This window comes from Malaclemys terrapin, chromosome 25 (assembly GCF_027887155.1).
Source record: "Malaclemys terrapin pileata isolate rMalTer1 chromosome 25, rMalTer1.hap1, whole genome shotgun sequence".
In the NCBI taxonomy this organism is placed as follows: Eukaryota; Metazoa; Chordata; order Testudines; family Emydidae; genus Malaclemys; species Malaclemys terrapin.
In genome coordinates, this window is record NC_071529.1 from 8,385,616 (window position 1) to 8,399,470 (window position 13,855).

Consider the following 13,855-nt stretch of genomic DNA (forward strand, 5'->3'; position numbering starts at 1 on the left):
TATTTTTTGAATGACTTGGCCAAAGCCATGTAGTAAGACATTGGTAGTTAAGACTAGAAGCCAGGAGTTCCTGGTACTCAGCCCACTGGACAGCACTGCCTGTATGCTAGACCTTATTACATGTGAAGCACCTGAAATCATATGTACAAACTTTTTACACAATAAACATTAACCTGGTAGTAGCTAGAACATTCACTTTTTCCAGGGTCTGCCTTGGCTAATGCCATCCGGAGGATAGGTTTACACTGAGCCCACAGACACAAGGGGTCAGATTAGTAGCATCACGGAAGTGTCATGGGCAAGGGTTGTTGAAAGGGGGTGGTCCTTATGCACTGTACCTAACCTGCTCTCTCAACATCTGTAGGAAGTGAGCGCGCTGGAGTGTGAGATCCAGCTGCTGAAGAATCTCCAGCATGACCGCATTGTTCAGTATTATGGCTGCCTCCGGGACCGAGCGGAGAAGACCTTGACCATTTTCATGGAGTATATGCCTGGGGTAAGAGAGCAAACACATCCTCTAGAATTGTCGTCCTTGCCTGTTACTCTGATCAGGTCACCCCACGCTTTAAACCTTCTCAACTGGTTACTCTTTCTGAACATTTTAAGTTCAACCTTGATGGCCTGTCACGGCTCTGCCCCTTCCTACCTTCTCTTCATTTTTCTTATGGAAGTATCCCAGACTCAACCACCCACTTGTCCATTTCTCCCACGTCACCTTCCTATATTCTGTGCATGGAACAATCTCCCTGAACTCCTCTCTAAGGCCATGCCTCTCTCTTCCTTTAAATGCCTCTTCCTACAAAACCCGCAAGAAATTAGACAACCAATAAACAAACAGTTGGGGCAAACTGAGGATTTATTATACAACAAAAATATGTGATAGTGTATTTTTAAACCTTTCCCTGCCCTCCCTCTCTGCATCTGATTGGAAGCTCTTGGCAGAGATTGTTTCTTCCTGTGTGTTTGGAAGGTGCATACCATGTTGTAGGTGCCTCCAGAATACAGCTAAGTTCACTGGTTGGAAAACATGTTGGGGCAGCGAGATGGAACCTGTGTCCTACTGGAGTCTCTCCTGTTCCAAAGTTGTTAGTGTAGTTACTGAACTTAGTTGTTGCTTTTTTTTTTTCATATCCTGTTGGCAAAAAAAGTTGTTAGCTGGTAGTCCTGCATTGAACTGTGCAATATCCAAGCAGACACCAGATATCGGGTCCCCTTGAAGGGATTAGAGTATTTTCATATTCCATCCTACCCGGGATCATTATTTGTGACAGCCACTAAGGAGAAGTCAAGACAGTCTGATCTCTCTACCCCAGAGGACAAGGAGCTGAAGAGATTTTTTTGGTAGAAAAAAATATTTTTCAGCTAGTTTGCAGCTCAGAATAGCTAACCATGCTGTGAGCACAATCTCTTGGGTAATGAATGGATTCTCCGGATCCTGTGGCTTGTCATTTCTGAGCGAATCTTTTCCGTTTGCTTTTTGATATAGGGTTCAGTGAAAGACCAGCTGAAGGCCTATGGTGCACTGACGGAAAACGTGACCCGGAAGTACACCCGCCAGATTCTTGAGGGTGTCTCCTACCTTCACAGCAACATGATCGTGCACAGGGACATAAAGGGTGAGAGCATCAGGCCGGTCTCGGGCATGTATGCACCAACACAGGAATCTGTAAAGATGGGGGGGACGAGCGTTTATCTAGGAGACTGCATGTCATGTTTGGGGTTTGTTAAAAACTAAACACACTCTTGGAAGCCTCCAGCTTGAGCCATCGGTGTGACATCTCCTTTATGATGGCCTTCTCAGGGCCCAGAACAGTCAGCAGTACATAAGGGCCTTTATCAGCAACCTATAGAAAGAGGAGAGCTGTATGCACTTGTGACGGGTTGGGTCACAGAAACCCACTTGGGAATGCCACCTGATGTGCCTACGCTACTTCTGAGCCTGTTTTCCCTGCCAGCTTGGGACTTCAGTCCCTTGCCTGGTTTGAGCCAGACACACTTGCCTGCTGCAAACACCGATCCAAGTCTGAACCATGTCCCCCACAAGCTGCAGGCTTAACTGAAAACAGCTTAAGAAGTGCTTCTTTCTCCAGCACTCAGATACCGCACTCCCAATAGGGTCCAAACCCCAAATAAATCTGTTTTAATAAGCATTATACAGGGTAAACTCATAAATTGTTCACCCTCCATAACACTGATAGAGAGATGCACAGCTGTTTGCTCCCCCCCAGGTATTAATAAATACTCTGGGTTAATTAATAAGTAAAAAGTGATTTTATTAAATATAAAAAGTAGGATTTAAGTGGTTCCAAGTAGTAACAGACAGAACAAAGTAAATTACCAAGTAAAATAAGACGCACGTCTAAGCCTAATACAGTAAGAAGCTGAATACAGATAAACTCTTGCCCTGAGAAATGTTTCAATAACCTTCTTTCACAGACTGGATGCCTTCCTAGTCTGGGCCCAATCCTTTTCCCTGTACAATCCTTGTTTCAACTCAGGTGGTAGCTAGGGGATTTCTCATGACTGCAGCCCCCTTTGTTCTGTTCCACCCCCTTTTGCACAAGGTGGGAATCCTTTGTCCCTCTCTGGGTTCCCACCCTTCCTTCTCAATGGAAAAGCACCAGGTTAAAGATGGATTCCAATTCAGGTGACATGGTCACATGTCACTGTAAGACTTCATTACCCACTTGCCAGCACACATGTATACAGGAAGATTTACAAGTAAACAGAGCCATCTACAGTCAGTTGTCCTAGTTGATGGGAGCCATCTAGATTCTAAACCACCATTAATGACCCACACTTTGCCTAATTACAAAGGATCTCCATTATATTTCATATTTCTAGTTTCAGATACAAGAGTGATACATTTATACAAATAGGATGACCACACTCAGTAAATAAGCTTTGTAATGATACCTTACAAGAGACCTTTTGCATGAAGCATATTCCAGTGACATTATATTCACACTCATTAGCATATTTTCATAAAATCATGTAGAGTTCAACGTCGCCGCGCTGTTCTCCACTTTGCAGCTTCTGGAGGAGCTGACATTTGGTGGTTCTAATAAGGATGGTTTCACGGGGAGCTATAATCTTTAAAATCCCTCATCTGCAATTGAGCTCTTTCTCCCACATCCCAACAAAGCGAGGTTTTGTTCCTGGCTGATTTCCTCGCTCCCCACCTGCTGTCACCTACTTCGCTTCTTTTTTGGTTCCCTCCTAGATTAGCCCATGCCTGGCCAAACTGCTACCTCCTCATTGGTCGACAGGCAGGATGCCTTAAGAACACCACGTCTAGATCCAGCAACAGCTTCTGACAGCAGGGTTTCCTTCAGGCTGCTGTCCCAACCTGTCTTACCTCCCCCTTGCAGAAAATCTTCTCCGGCCTCCTGCACTAATGTCCTGTGTGACCCACAAAATCCTTAAACTGCCAGTTCCTAGTATTATCCTCTTAGGAGCCAACCAATCTCCTGTGGGTTAACAATAGTTGTCAGCACAGTTTTCTGTTATCCAGTGGAGAGCCAGGGGGAGCATTCTGGTTGAAGGTGGAGTATCCTATACAGACCTGTAGGTCCTCACATCATTACCAGGCTGATAAAGATGAGGGAGTCGTTGGTGCAAAAACAGCATATTCCTGCTGGGTCTTGTACATTCACCTTAAAGCTAGTCACATGAGCATTGTGCTCCCTGGCAGGTTACTCATTGGTACATCCCCATCCTCAATGCCAAATTGACACACTTGCCTCCAGGGAACTGGATGGACCCCTATAATACTCTGCATAGGGCCCTGCAAACCTAAGACTGCCCTACAGAGGGCACTTGACATAAGGCGTACATAAGGTTTATCAGACAGCAACAGTGAGGGGCTCTAGATCCCATTGCGAGCTTGAAGGGAGTGAAAAAGGCCCTTCTTAGGCTCTAACATACATCTATATAGCAAGCCTCCATCTGCCAGTTCCCTCTGGCCAGGGTAAACAGGACCTCCAAGCAGATAACATAGGCTAACTTGTTCATTGCAGGAGTTCAGTCATCTAATTAGTTCCATCTGCTAATCTTTGCTTTCTGGCAAGCAGAATATACACCAAACCTGCCCTCAGACAAGACCCCTCTCAGCAGAGCTATGTACAGTCTCAGCCATTGACCAGAGGGGCCCTTTATAGGTTGCCAGACCTGTTTGCAGACACTGCAACAATGAGAACACTGACTCAGCACTTCCCCCCCTTCACTTCCTTGTGTTTTTCCCTAAAGTGGCAGTTGTTGACAAATGGCTTGATTGCAGCCTGGAGAACAAAGATGGTGGCATAGCAGGTCACCAGAGGCTTAATTGGGAAAGATCCTATCATGGACCCAGGCACATCTGGATCAGATGTAAACTCTACAGGTTACAAATCCGAGAGCAGGATTGTACAACAGCTGCCTGAATTCTTTTCCCTCCAGGAGCCAATATTCTCCGTGACTCTGCTGGGAATGTGAAGCTTGGGGACTTCGGGGCCAGCAAACGGCTGCAGACCATCTGTATGTCTGGAACAGGTATCCGCTCTGTCACCGGCACGCCATACTGGATGAGTCCAGAGGTGATCAGCGGAGAGGGTTATGGAAGGAAAGCAGACGTATGGTGAGGAATTGCTCAGAGCTTTATCTATATTCCACAGAGAGTCAAAGCTTTTTTTGTCGTAGGTGATGTGGTCAGTTGTTAATGAATCAGCCCTGCCTCTGTAGATTTGGATTCAAATTTAGCCTGAATCAAAAATGAAAATGAGTCTGACACAATTTGGGCTAGCTGATCACAGCATGAGACCTGGGGCTGTTGCGGAGCGTATCATGCAATTTCATCTTCAAAAATCCATTCGGCAAGGCTATGGTCCCTCTATCTATTACATCATCACATGGAGGCAGTTTCTTTCCTCCTATCAAGATGTCTGTGTTCAAGACTGACTCTTATTGTACTTCTATCCTTCCTGTATCCTTAACTGTGTCACATCTAGGTTAGACAGAAAGCCACTTGGGATAGAGTCCTGTTTTCAGTTTTGTCTTCAGTGCCATAAGCGTGCACAGCACTTATAGACACAGGTTAGGATTTTGGTGCATTGACAGAACTGTGAGGAGGGAATGCCTCAGACTGGGATAGCAGGGGAGCTGAAGGTCAGGATTGAGGTGAACTGGCAGACAGACATATGGAAATTGTAAACACACTATGATTAGCACAGGTCAGGAAACAGTACTCACGCAATAGAGGAATTAACAGTCCCAAATCCCTGAAGTATTAGTTTCTGGAGACAGTGGACTGGCCAGGGCCATAGTTAAGTTATGCAGCTTTAATAAGAGTTACCGGTAAAAGCAGTGCTTATGTCTCCTTAATGAAATGAGGACTGCATTATTTTTCATACAACTACTTAACAGAATTGTAACTGAAAATTTTTCCCAGTATACAGTGGTCTCTCCCAACTAGGAATCTCTGGGAAAGCGTGGAGCACATGTGCATCCCCCCGGGATTGATGCAGTTGTAAATTTCCTTTTGATGCTGACAGTGGTCCATTCCCATCAGAGAGGCGCTGCTGTTGGCTGAGCTCCAGGCTTTACAATCCTGATGGTTATTTTGGGGTCAGAATTTTCCAATTCCATGTTAGTCTCTAAGTAATGTATATAGAGGAGACACAGAAACGTAACCGATCCTGCCACCTGGCGCTCAGCCACCGCTGGAGGCCTCTCCAGTTTTTTTCTTAAATAGCAAAATATGTGAGTTATTTGTTATTGCTGGAAAAACTTGACATGAAAAACATTCCTGCTGTTTGCTGAATATCTTAAAGAAACTGGATCTGCTTAAACGGTATAAATCAGTCTAAACAGTAAAATATCCCTGCTTGATCTTGAGCAAACCCCAGCACATCAGCACACATGGTTTGCATTTTCTGTACTCTCTTACTAAGTCTTAGAAAGACTGCGGGGAAATCAGTGTTAACTTTTTTTTGTTGGGTTTAAACCTTGTCAAGAAACTGGTACTTGTGTATGCATCAGATTTAATTCCTTTCCTCCCCTGCTTTGGTGATTCATGGGGATCTGCCTTTGATGAAACATCTTATTCTTTGTGGCGCAGATCAGAAGAGTTTAGTTTTAAAGATGAATGGGGAATTTTTCCCTATTTAATACACCTCTACCCTGATATAACGCGACCCGATATAACACAAATTTGAATATAACGTGATAAAGCTGTGCTGCGGGGGTGCGGGGCTGCACACTCCGGCAGATCAAAGCAAGTTCAATATAACGCGGTTTCACCTATAACGCGGTAAGATTTTTTTGGCTCCCGAGGACATCGTTATATCGGGGTAGAGGTGTAGCAGGAAGTGTGATCTGGAAGCCAGGAACTGCTCAGGTCTGTCAGTGATTCCCTCTTGGCCTTGAGCAGGTCACTTAATTCTTCTTGAGCAAAATTCACTGCCATCATACACAAGAACACTTCCATTCGAGTCACCGGAGCTACACATGCATCAAATCACTGCTGAATTTGTGTCTCTCTAAAATGGGGGATAATACGAGCTTTCCTTCCACACAAGGATAGCAAGGCTCTTAGTGTCTTTCTACTCTGAAAAGTGTTTTTGTCAAAATGGCCTGGTGGGATTACACATCTCTGATTTACTCAGTTTACAGGTACAAAGAGCTCTTTTCTATCTTGCAGCCCTGCAAACCTCCCCCCTGGGATCTGAGAGTTCAGCTGGGTGTTATCCTACTCCTGCACCAGCACCTGTGATACGAGTTCAGAAGGTCAAATGATGCTGTTAGTGGCATCTGTGTGGACCTGTTGCCTTCAGTGGGTAGCACAGGTGTTAACTGAGGACAGAGTTTGAGGGCATAGGGCTGCAGAGTTGTAACTTAAGAAATTGTTGATGTTGTGTGAGCCACAGTGGAACCCAGTTCCCTCTCCCAGAGCTGCCAACTCTCAGCACAGTAGTAAAAAGTAGTCGGCAGATCTGGCTTGGAATCCATGCAGGGAATAGATCTGAGTATGAGGTCATTTTTATAGTCCCTTTTCCGAGCAGAGCTGTACCTGACCACCTGCTGCTAGGAATTCCTCCGTAAATGCTAAGCATTATTGTATGAAGCTCTGTCTCATATTGTTTTCCTGTCTGCTTCTACAGGAGTCTCGGCTGCACTGTCGTCGAGATGCTGACCGAGAAACCACCTTGGGCAGAATATGAAGCCATGGCAGCCATTTTCAAAATTGCCACCCAGCCAACCAACCCCCAGCTCCCTTCTCACATATCGGAACATTGCCGGGACTTTCTAAAGCGAATCTTTGTGGAAGCCCGGCAGAGACCTTCAGCCGAAGAGCTGCTCAGACATCACTTTGCACAGCTCCTGTACTGAATTACCTCCCATGCCAGCAGTTCACTCTGGGCTTTCAATGCCCCTGCCTGGTGAAACCATGCAAATGACCGTTGTGGAGCTGCGTCTTCAAAATGCTGTCTCAGCTGTCCTAGTCCTCTGGACAAGCGATGCTGAGGACCCTGGGGTCTGGCCTTGTGTCCTGGTATGTTTTGCTGGACTGATGCTCATTCTACCAATGGCTGTGCAACACAGAGCTGCATTTTGTCCTTGTTAGCTTGTGAGGTTGCAGCTGGCTGCATGTTTTCTGCCGGCACAAGCAGAGGGATCTAGGAAGCTTCTTGTTGAATGTACGTAGGCAACAGAAATCTGGACCAAAGTGGGACCCGGAGGAGCTATGTTCAGAGTAGAAACATACGACAGCCACCCAAACCCGCTCTCCACAGCGGGCTTTACAGTGTGGATCGCTCTGTTTTCCAGACTGCTAGGTCTTTCCAGGCTTCTACAGTCCAAGAATCCAGCAAAGCCATGTGTCATTGAGCACGCGCTCTCTATATAATTATCTATTTTTCTTCTTAAGTATTCAGCATCTGAAGGTGTTCAGAAAATATTGATTCAGAAAATATGTGAATAGTATTATTTTATAATGAAACCTGGGGTTCGGGGTGGGAGGGGGAGTTGTTTTGCTATCCAAATGTCAGGATAATTAGAAAGGAGTTCCAGCAGAACACGTGCTTTATAGGGCCTGTGCTAAAGGGCTCTCCCAGCGAGGTTAGGGAGTCCATACTTGACTTTCAAGGCCAAAGTTATCCTACTCACTGTACCTCCCTAAGACTTCTTGTTCCAAACAAACCTCTTCTGGAAGGGAGAGTTCGCAGGACGGCTTTCCGCTGCACCTGTCTTTTCAAGTGATAAACTATATTTATACCAATCCCTTAAACCAAAGATGATTTCAATGCTGCCAGAGAACTTACTTCAGGGAAAGGTTAAATACTTGCATTAGGCCAGACTGGCAAAGCTACATGAAGAAAATGGGTTGCCCTTCCTTGCATAGGGAGGAGTTTTCTGGACACTAGTTCACTGGGCGTTCTAGGCTGAAACCAAAGGTGATCTTTCCCTGCATGTTTCAGTATATGTGGAAATATTCGTTTCAGGTTTCTATGATCTTTTAAAAAAAACAAAACAAAAACATGTTAGAGAAGCTTTTGTAACTGAGACATGTCAGTTAATGAGGGAAAGGTAAAGAGCATTTGTCATGCCTGTCTAAAATCAACTGGAAAAATGGGATTGGTCCCCAAGAGAGAGAGGCATAATGTACACAGACCACTTCACTCTGTTGCAGTGGTTCTCAAACTGTGGGTCGGGACCCCAAAGTGGGTCACGACCCTGTTTTAATGGGGTCGCCGGGGTGGCTTTCTACTTGCTGGGGCCCAAGCCCCACCACCTGGGGCCCAAGCCCAAGCCAGAGTCCTAGGCAGCATGGCTCAGACTTCAACGTCCGCCCTGGGTGGTGGGGCTCGGGTTACAGGGCCCCTACCCAGGATTGAAGTCCTCAGGCTTCAGCCCCGCCACCTGCCTCCACCCCACCTGGGGCGGTGGGGCTTGGCCGGGCTCCTCCCCCTCCTGGGGTGGTGGTGTAATTTTTGTTGTCAGAAGGGGCTTGCGGTGCAATGAAGTTTGAGAACCCCTGCTCTATTGTATCTTGCCATGGATATGTACCAAGCTTCTGACATCTCTGCCCCTGGTGACTTGCTAGTCTCAAATGCTGCATTTTGGTTGGTACACTAGTCCTGGTCTTAGTGACACAGAGGACTGAAGGTAATAAGACCTCATTTAAAGGCACACTTGTGGCAGATTAAGTCATGGTTTTTATTAAACAGGCTCCTCACCTAGGAGTAAATAACACCTTGGGTTAATAAAACTGAAAAGGCGTAATCTAAAATGGCTTTCATGGACCAAACTGAGAGACATGTAAGCAATGAAAGCAGGCTAGTGATTGTAATCAGTTTCTAGTCAGTTTCACTTTCAGGCTCTCCGCCACTGACACAAGGATGCAGTGTTTGGGTTGCAAGCATCTTTTCAGAAATTATTTAATTCCTGTGGAAACACATCTGTTGATTTTACAAAAACCTGGATTTTGAGCCAAAATGTTCCAGATGGTGTCCCTTTTAAAAACATACAGCCTCACTCTCGGTTGCCCTATGCATTGTCATCACTTGCACCAGTGCAAAGTGGGGGTATAACACTACCACTCTGCTTTGGGAGCATTTTACACACACACTTTGCGCTGGTGCAAATGACCACATAAGGCGCAGGGCAATGGAAAATTGGACTCGTTCTCGATAGGACTGAGTAGTCCTTCCATTGGGCCAATGGCAGCATTATTCAAGCCTGTGGTTTTAGCACTTGCAGCCAGCTCTTACCTTTTGAAATGTACCAAAGATCAGAGCCTTTTCCTGCTACAGAATTTAACTTGCAGGTGTACAGCAGCCGTGAGGACCAATACAGCATTCTTCTTTGGCCCCTCTTTACCCAGCTTGTCCTCACAGAACTGACCAAGGCCTCGTCTGTGGTCTTTACTTATTACCCAGCACATCACTGTTTGGGAGAATAGAATAGGGGGCTGAGGAAATGGTGCAACTTGTTTAACGTTTCAAAGCAACTAAATCCTCAGGATCTGTTGTGGCTTTTACCTCATACGTATCCCTGGAACGCTGTTCTGGAGCAGAGCAAATAGCATTCTGGACTGACGTGCCAAGTCCTTTACCCTGCCAGAGCCTCTGATCTTATCCAGAGCTCTGGCACTCCCCACCTATGCTGAAATGTGCCTACTCTGCGTATACACTTGTATTCCAGTTTTTATTAATGGAAGAGTAAATTGCAGTTGTACAGTGACAGAAGACTTCTGTCTTTGAGAACATGGTAAGCCAGCTCGGACTTCTTGTATTCCAGTACCTGACCCAATGCCGCCCGTTCGGCACAAGTACAAGCCAAAGCATTACTTGTATGTTTGGAGATGCACTTTTATGAATGTAGTTTATATCGCTCTTTTTTAGCTCTTTTTACATCATGTAAACATTGATGCCTCATACTTTTATTTATATCGTAAAAGATCATATTTGGTGATTTTTATATATATCGACTCGACTGTTACAGGGGGAAATAAATTTGACACCTTTATGAATTTAAAAAGGAAAAACAAAAGCAGCTGGTTTTGCAGAGCATTTGCTGATGGTGTAGAACGAGTAGTGCCAACCCAAAATGCCGCCTTTGGTTCCTCACCGGGCCTGTCAGGCACTCGCCCCCATTCATGCAAACTGAAAATCTTCCATCTGTCCCAAGTGGAGCAACCTTGAGGACTGACTCTCATTCACACTAGGCCCCGTCCGCATAAAGGGGCCTTAGAGTGGGCATTCGTATCCACTCGTGTACAAGACAAGAGGCCTTACAAAACTCTGGCAATGCCAATAGAGCCCATTTGAGGGGTCTGCCTAAAACTAAGCAGTCGTGACTATCGCAAATCTCATTTTACATCTGCAGCTGCTCCTCCCGGGAAGGGAGGGAGACTCAATGCTTGTTATGAGCTCTAGGATCCTCAAGTGAAAGGTCCTGCAGTAATGAAGAGAATTAGAATCTCTGAAGGATAACCCTGTAGTAAACCATTGCTCCTGGGACAGTTAAGACCTCAAATCATTAAGGTGAAATAGCTGCAAAATCCCCATTAGAAAGGAGATTGCTGAATGCCTCACCTGCATGTTCCATGCAATCAACTTAGCATTGAAACAAACCAAGCGTGGAGGGGATTTAATTCCCATTGAGCTTGTGAGGAAACAAAAAATTGGCATTTTGGTCTTGGTGTGACGATTCTGTGCATTCCAGGTTATCCACTTGCTCTCCAGTAGATCTGATTTCTCTCCCAGTACCTGTAAATTGCAGCAATTTGGCTTCTGTGCATGGAAAAAAAAATATTCCAAAGGGATTCAGTGAAGCTGTAGATCACGAAAGCAGTTCCCTTTATTTTGCTGTTAATAAGCAAAACAAACTGATCCATAGGGGAATTGGTGCCTACTTTGGTGACGCACATTATTTCTGAGGTGCCAGCAGGGCCTGTAGAACTTGTTGATGCCTCAGGAAATGTATATCCCCACTGTATAACCATTGCCTGGTATGCAAAGGCCAGGTGTCCAGCACCATACAGCAGATAGGACGAGTGCCCAGTGATTGGTGCTTAGTCACTGTGGCTGCTGGGGGGATTAAGTGTCTGAAAGTGAACTGAAACCTGTGTTCGGCACCTAGGCATTGTCCCTGCAATTGGGAATTGACTGATTTTTTCAGAGGCCTAAGGGAGCTGAATTCCCCGTGGGATTTGGGCACCAACTCCCAGAGGCTCCTGGGACTTTCCCAGGCAACATTAGGCGCTGATCACACTGAATTGGGTTTGAATTTCCCAGCTGGGAGCGAGACATGCCTGGGAAGCAGTTTAGAGGATTCTGGAGTCCGTAACCACGTGTTTGACACAACCTATGGGTAGCAGGGAGATATTACTGTTTTAACCTGGATTGTGCAGAAGACCTTGAATCAGTAGTTTATCTGATTATGTATACCGACCGGGGGCTTGCAGTGCAAAGCCAGGCCAATGTATCGTTTCTTTACAATAAAATTATCATTTATATGAAAACTGGCTTCTCAAGCGGTGTCAATGCTCGTGTGTGTTCCTTACAGACGGAAGGGAAAAAATGAGTGGGACGTAATATCTTATTGGACCAACTTCTGATGGAAGTGACAAGCTGTCGAGCTTCATGGAGCTCTTTGAAGCTCAGCTGTCCTTTCAATCCATAGAAGTTGTCCCAATAAAAGGCATTGCCTCGCCCACCTTGTCTCTCTCGTATTTTAGGCCTAACCTGGTTACAACAACGCTACAAATGGCTCCATTGCCAGTGGTTTCTCGGGTAACTGCGCTGACCTACTTTCAAACACAAGGCTGAGCTTGGTCTGCGGAAGAAGTTTTTTGCCCCAGTGACTCTCCTGGGGGATTGAGGGAGAGAGATCCTAACTGTGAAGCATTGAACGAGGATCCAGTCCTGGGGCCAGGTTGGTATGTCCCCTCTGGCTAAGTCCCTGCCACCGGAAGGGGTGGTGAGCATCTGCCCTTCCTGTCATCTTGTTTCTGCAACTCCAACGGAGGTGCCAGAATGGGACAGAAGAGAGTCTGCGCCTCTCTAAGTACTTCTGTGGCCCCCATCACACTGGTATCTGAGTGCCATCCGAGTATCGAAAATAGAAATACCATTCTCTTCCTCCAGCTTGCCGAAGAACAGCTTGGTTAGTTTATTAGGCCTTTGTCTGAAAGGTGTATTGAGAGAAAGCAGTCAGATGACGGGCTCTGCATTTAGCTCTGAAGGGGGTGATCCCCATGCTCCCATCCCCTGTGGCGGGGAGTTCCGTAGTCTAGGCCTGGCTCCTGTGAGAGCTGTATCCTGCACTATTTAATGTTATGGCTGTGGGAGGAGGTCATAGTCGGGAAGAGAGAGAAGGTCTCTTAGAGCTTAGGTCAATCTCATGGAGGGCTCTGAATATCGGAACAGACACTGAGCTGGACTCTGATCCACGATGAGACCATGCGGAGACCTGGGGTGATGTGCTTATGGCACCCTGTGGTGTTTAATTGGCTACTGTGTTTGGTCCCAGTTGGAGCTTTCAGGGAAAGTAACCTAGAGAAGCCCATGGAGCTTCTAGGGCAGTTCTCACCTACAGTCGGATGCTGCCAGCTGTGCACATGACCTAAATCTCCAGAAACAATGGCAATCGCCAGAACTGCTTTCCCTTGAACATTGCTAGTTGGTCCTTCCGGGGAAACAAACAGACTCAGAGAAACCAGCCCATTGTCCGTGGGGCAAGTAACGAGACTAGAGAGCGCATACAACAGGGGCTTTGGGCTCGAAAGGGAGGAGGAATCTATCCGTCTCATTGGAGCTTGCTAGCAATTGGAGTGAGACTTTCAAAACTGCCTACAGCATTTGGATGCCAACGCCCACTGCCGTCAATGTGTCTAAATGGCTTCAGGTCTGACTTTCATTTACAGTACCCCAGAAGAGAGCAGAACCCTTAATCCCCTGGGAAACTCATGGCTCAAATTGTCACTGGCTTTTTCTGGTGCCTTTTCAAACGGCTTGTCGTGTTCTGCTCTGGTGCAAGGACCTGAGTCCTGGCTTCCCTGAGCAGGACCCAAATGCCTCCAGGATTGCTTTTCTCCCTGCTGGGAGTAGCTATTTACCATTTCATTCAAATATTTAAAAGTTGGTTATTGTAAAGTGTGGTGGGACCTGAGTAAAGGGGGGGTTAACGGTCTGATGCAATATCAACCCCTAAGGGTGTGAAATTACTGAGTTTATTTTAAAAAAAAAAGCCATGTAGTACCCAAAGCCTTTGAGAACCAGACACCAGAGGCTGTCCTGGCCAGAGCTCTCATGCAGTGCTAGAAATCACCCCACATCTCCTAGCTCTGTCGTGTGTCTCATTGCAGGGTGTCTGT

The 13,855-nt window shown here is 46.1% G+C and overlaps 1 protein-coding gene across 1 annotated transcript in view; it reads left to right on the plus strand.

Moving 5' to 3' along the window:
* Positions 1-10,748, plus strand: part of MAP3K3 (mitogen-activated protein kinase kinase kinase 3) — a 52,139-nt gene extending 41,391 nt beyond the window's left edge. Inside the window, exons 14-17 of the mRNA XM_054014197.1 lie at positions 365-496; positions 1,487-1,616; positions 4,438-4,615; positions 7,137-10,748. Of these exons, the coding sequence (XP_053870172.1) occupies positions 365-496; positions 1,487-1,616; positions 4,438-4,615; positions 7,137-7,365 (669 nt within the window). The 3' untranslated portion in view covers positions 7,366-10,748. The remainder of the gene's footprint in view (positions 1-364; positions 497-1,486; positions 1,617-4,437; positions 4,616-7,136) is intronic.
* The last annotated feature ends 3,107 nt before the right edge of the window (positions 10,749-13,855 follow it).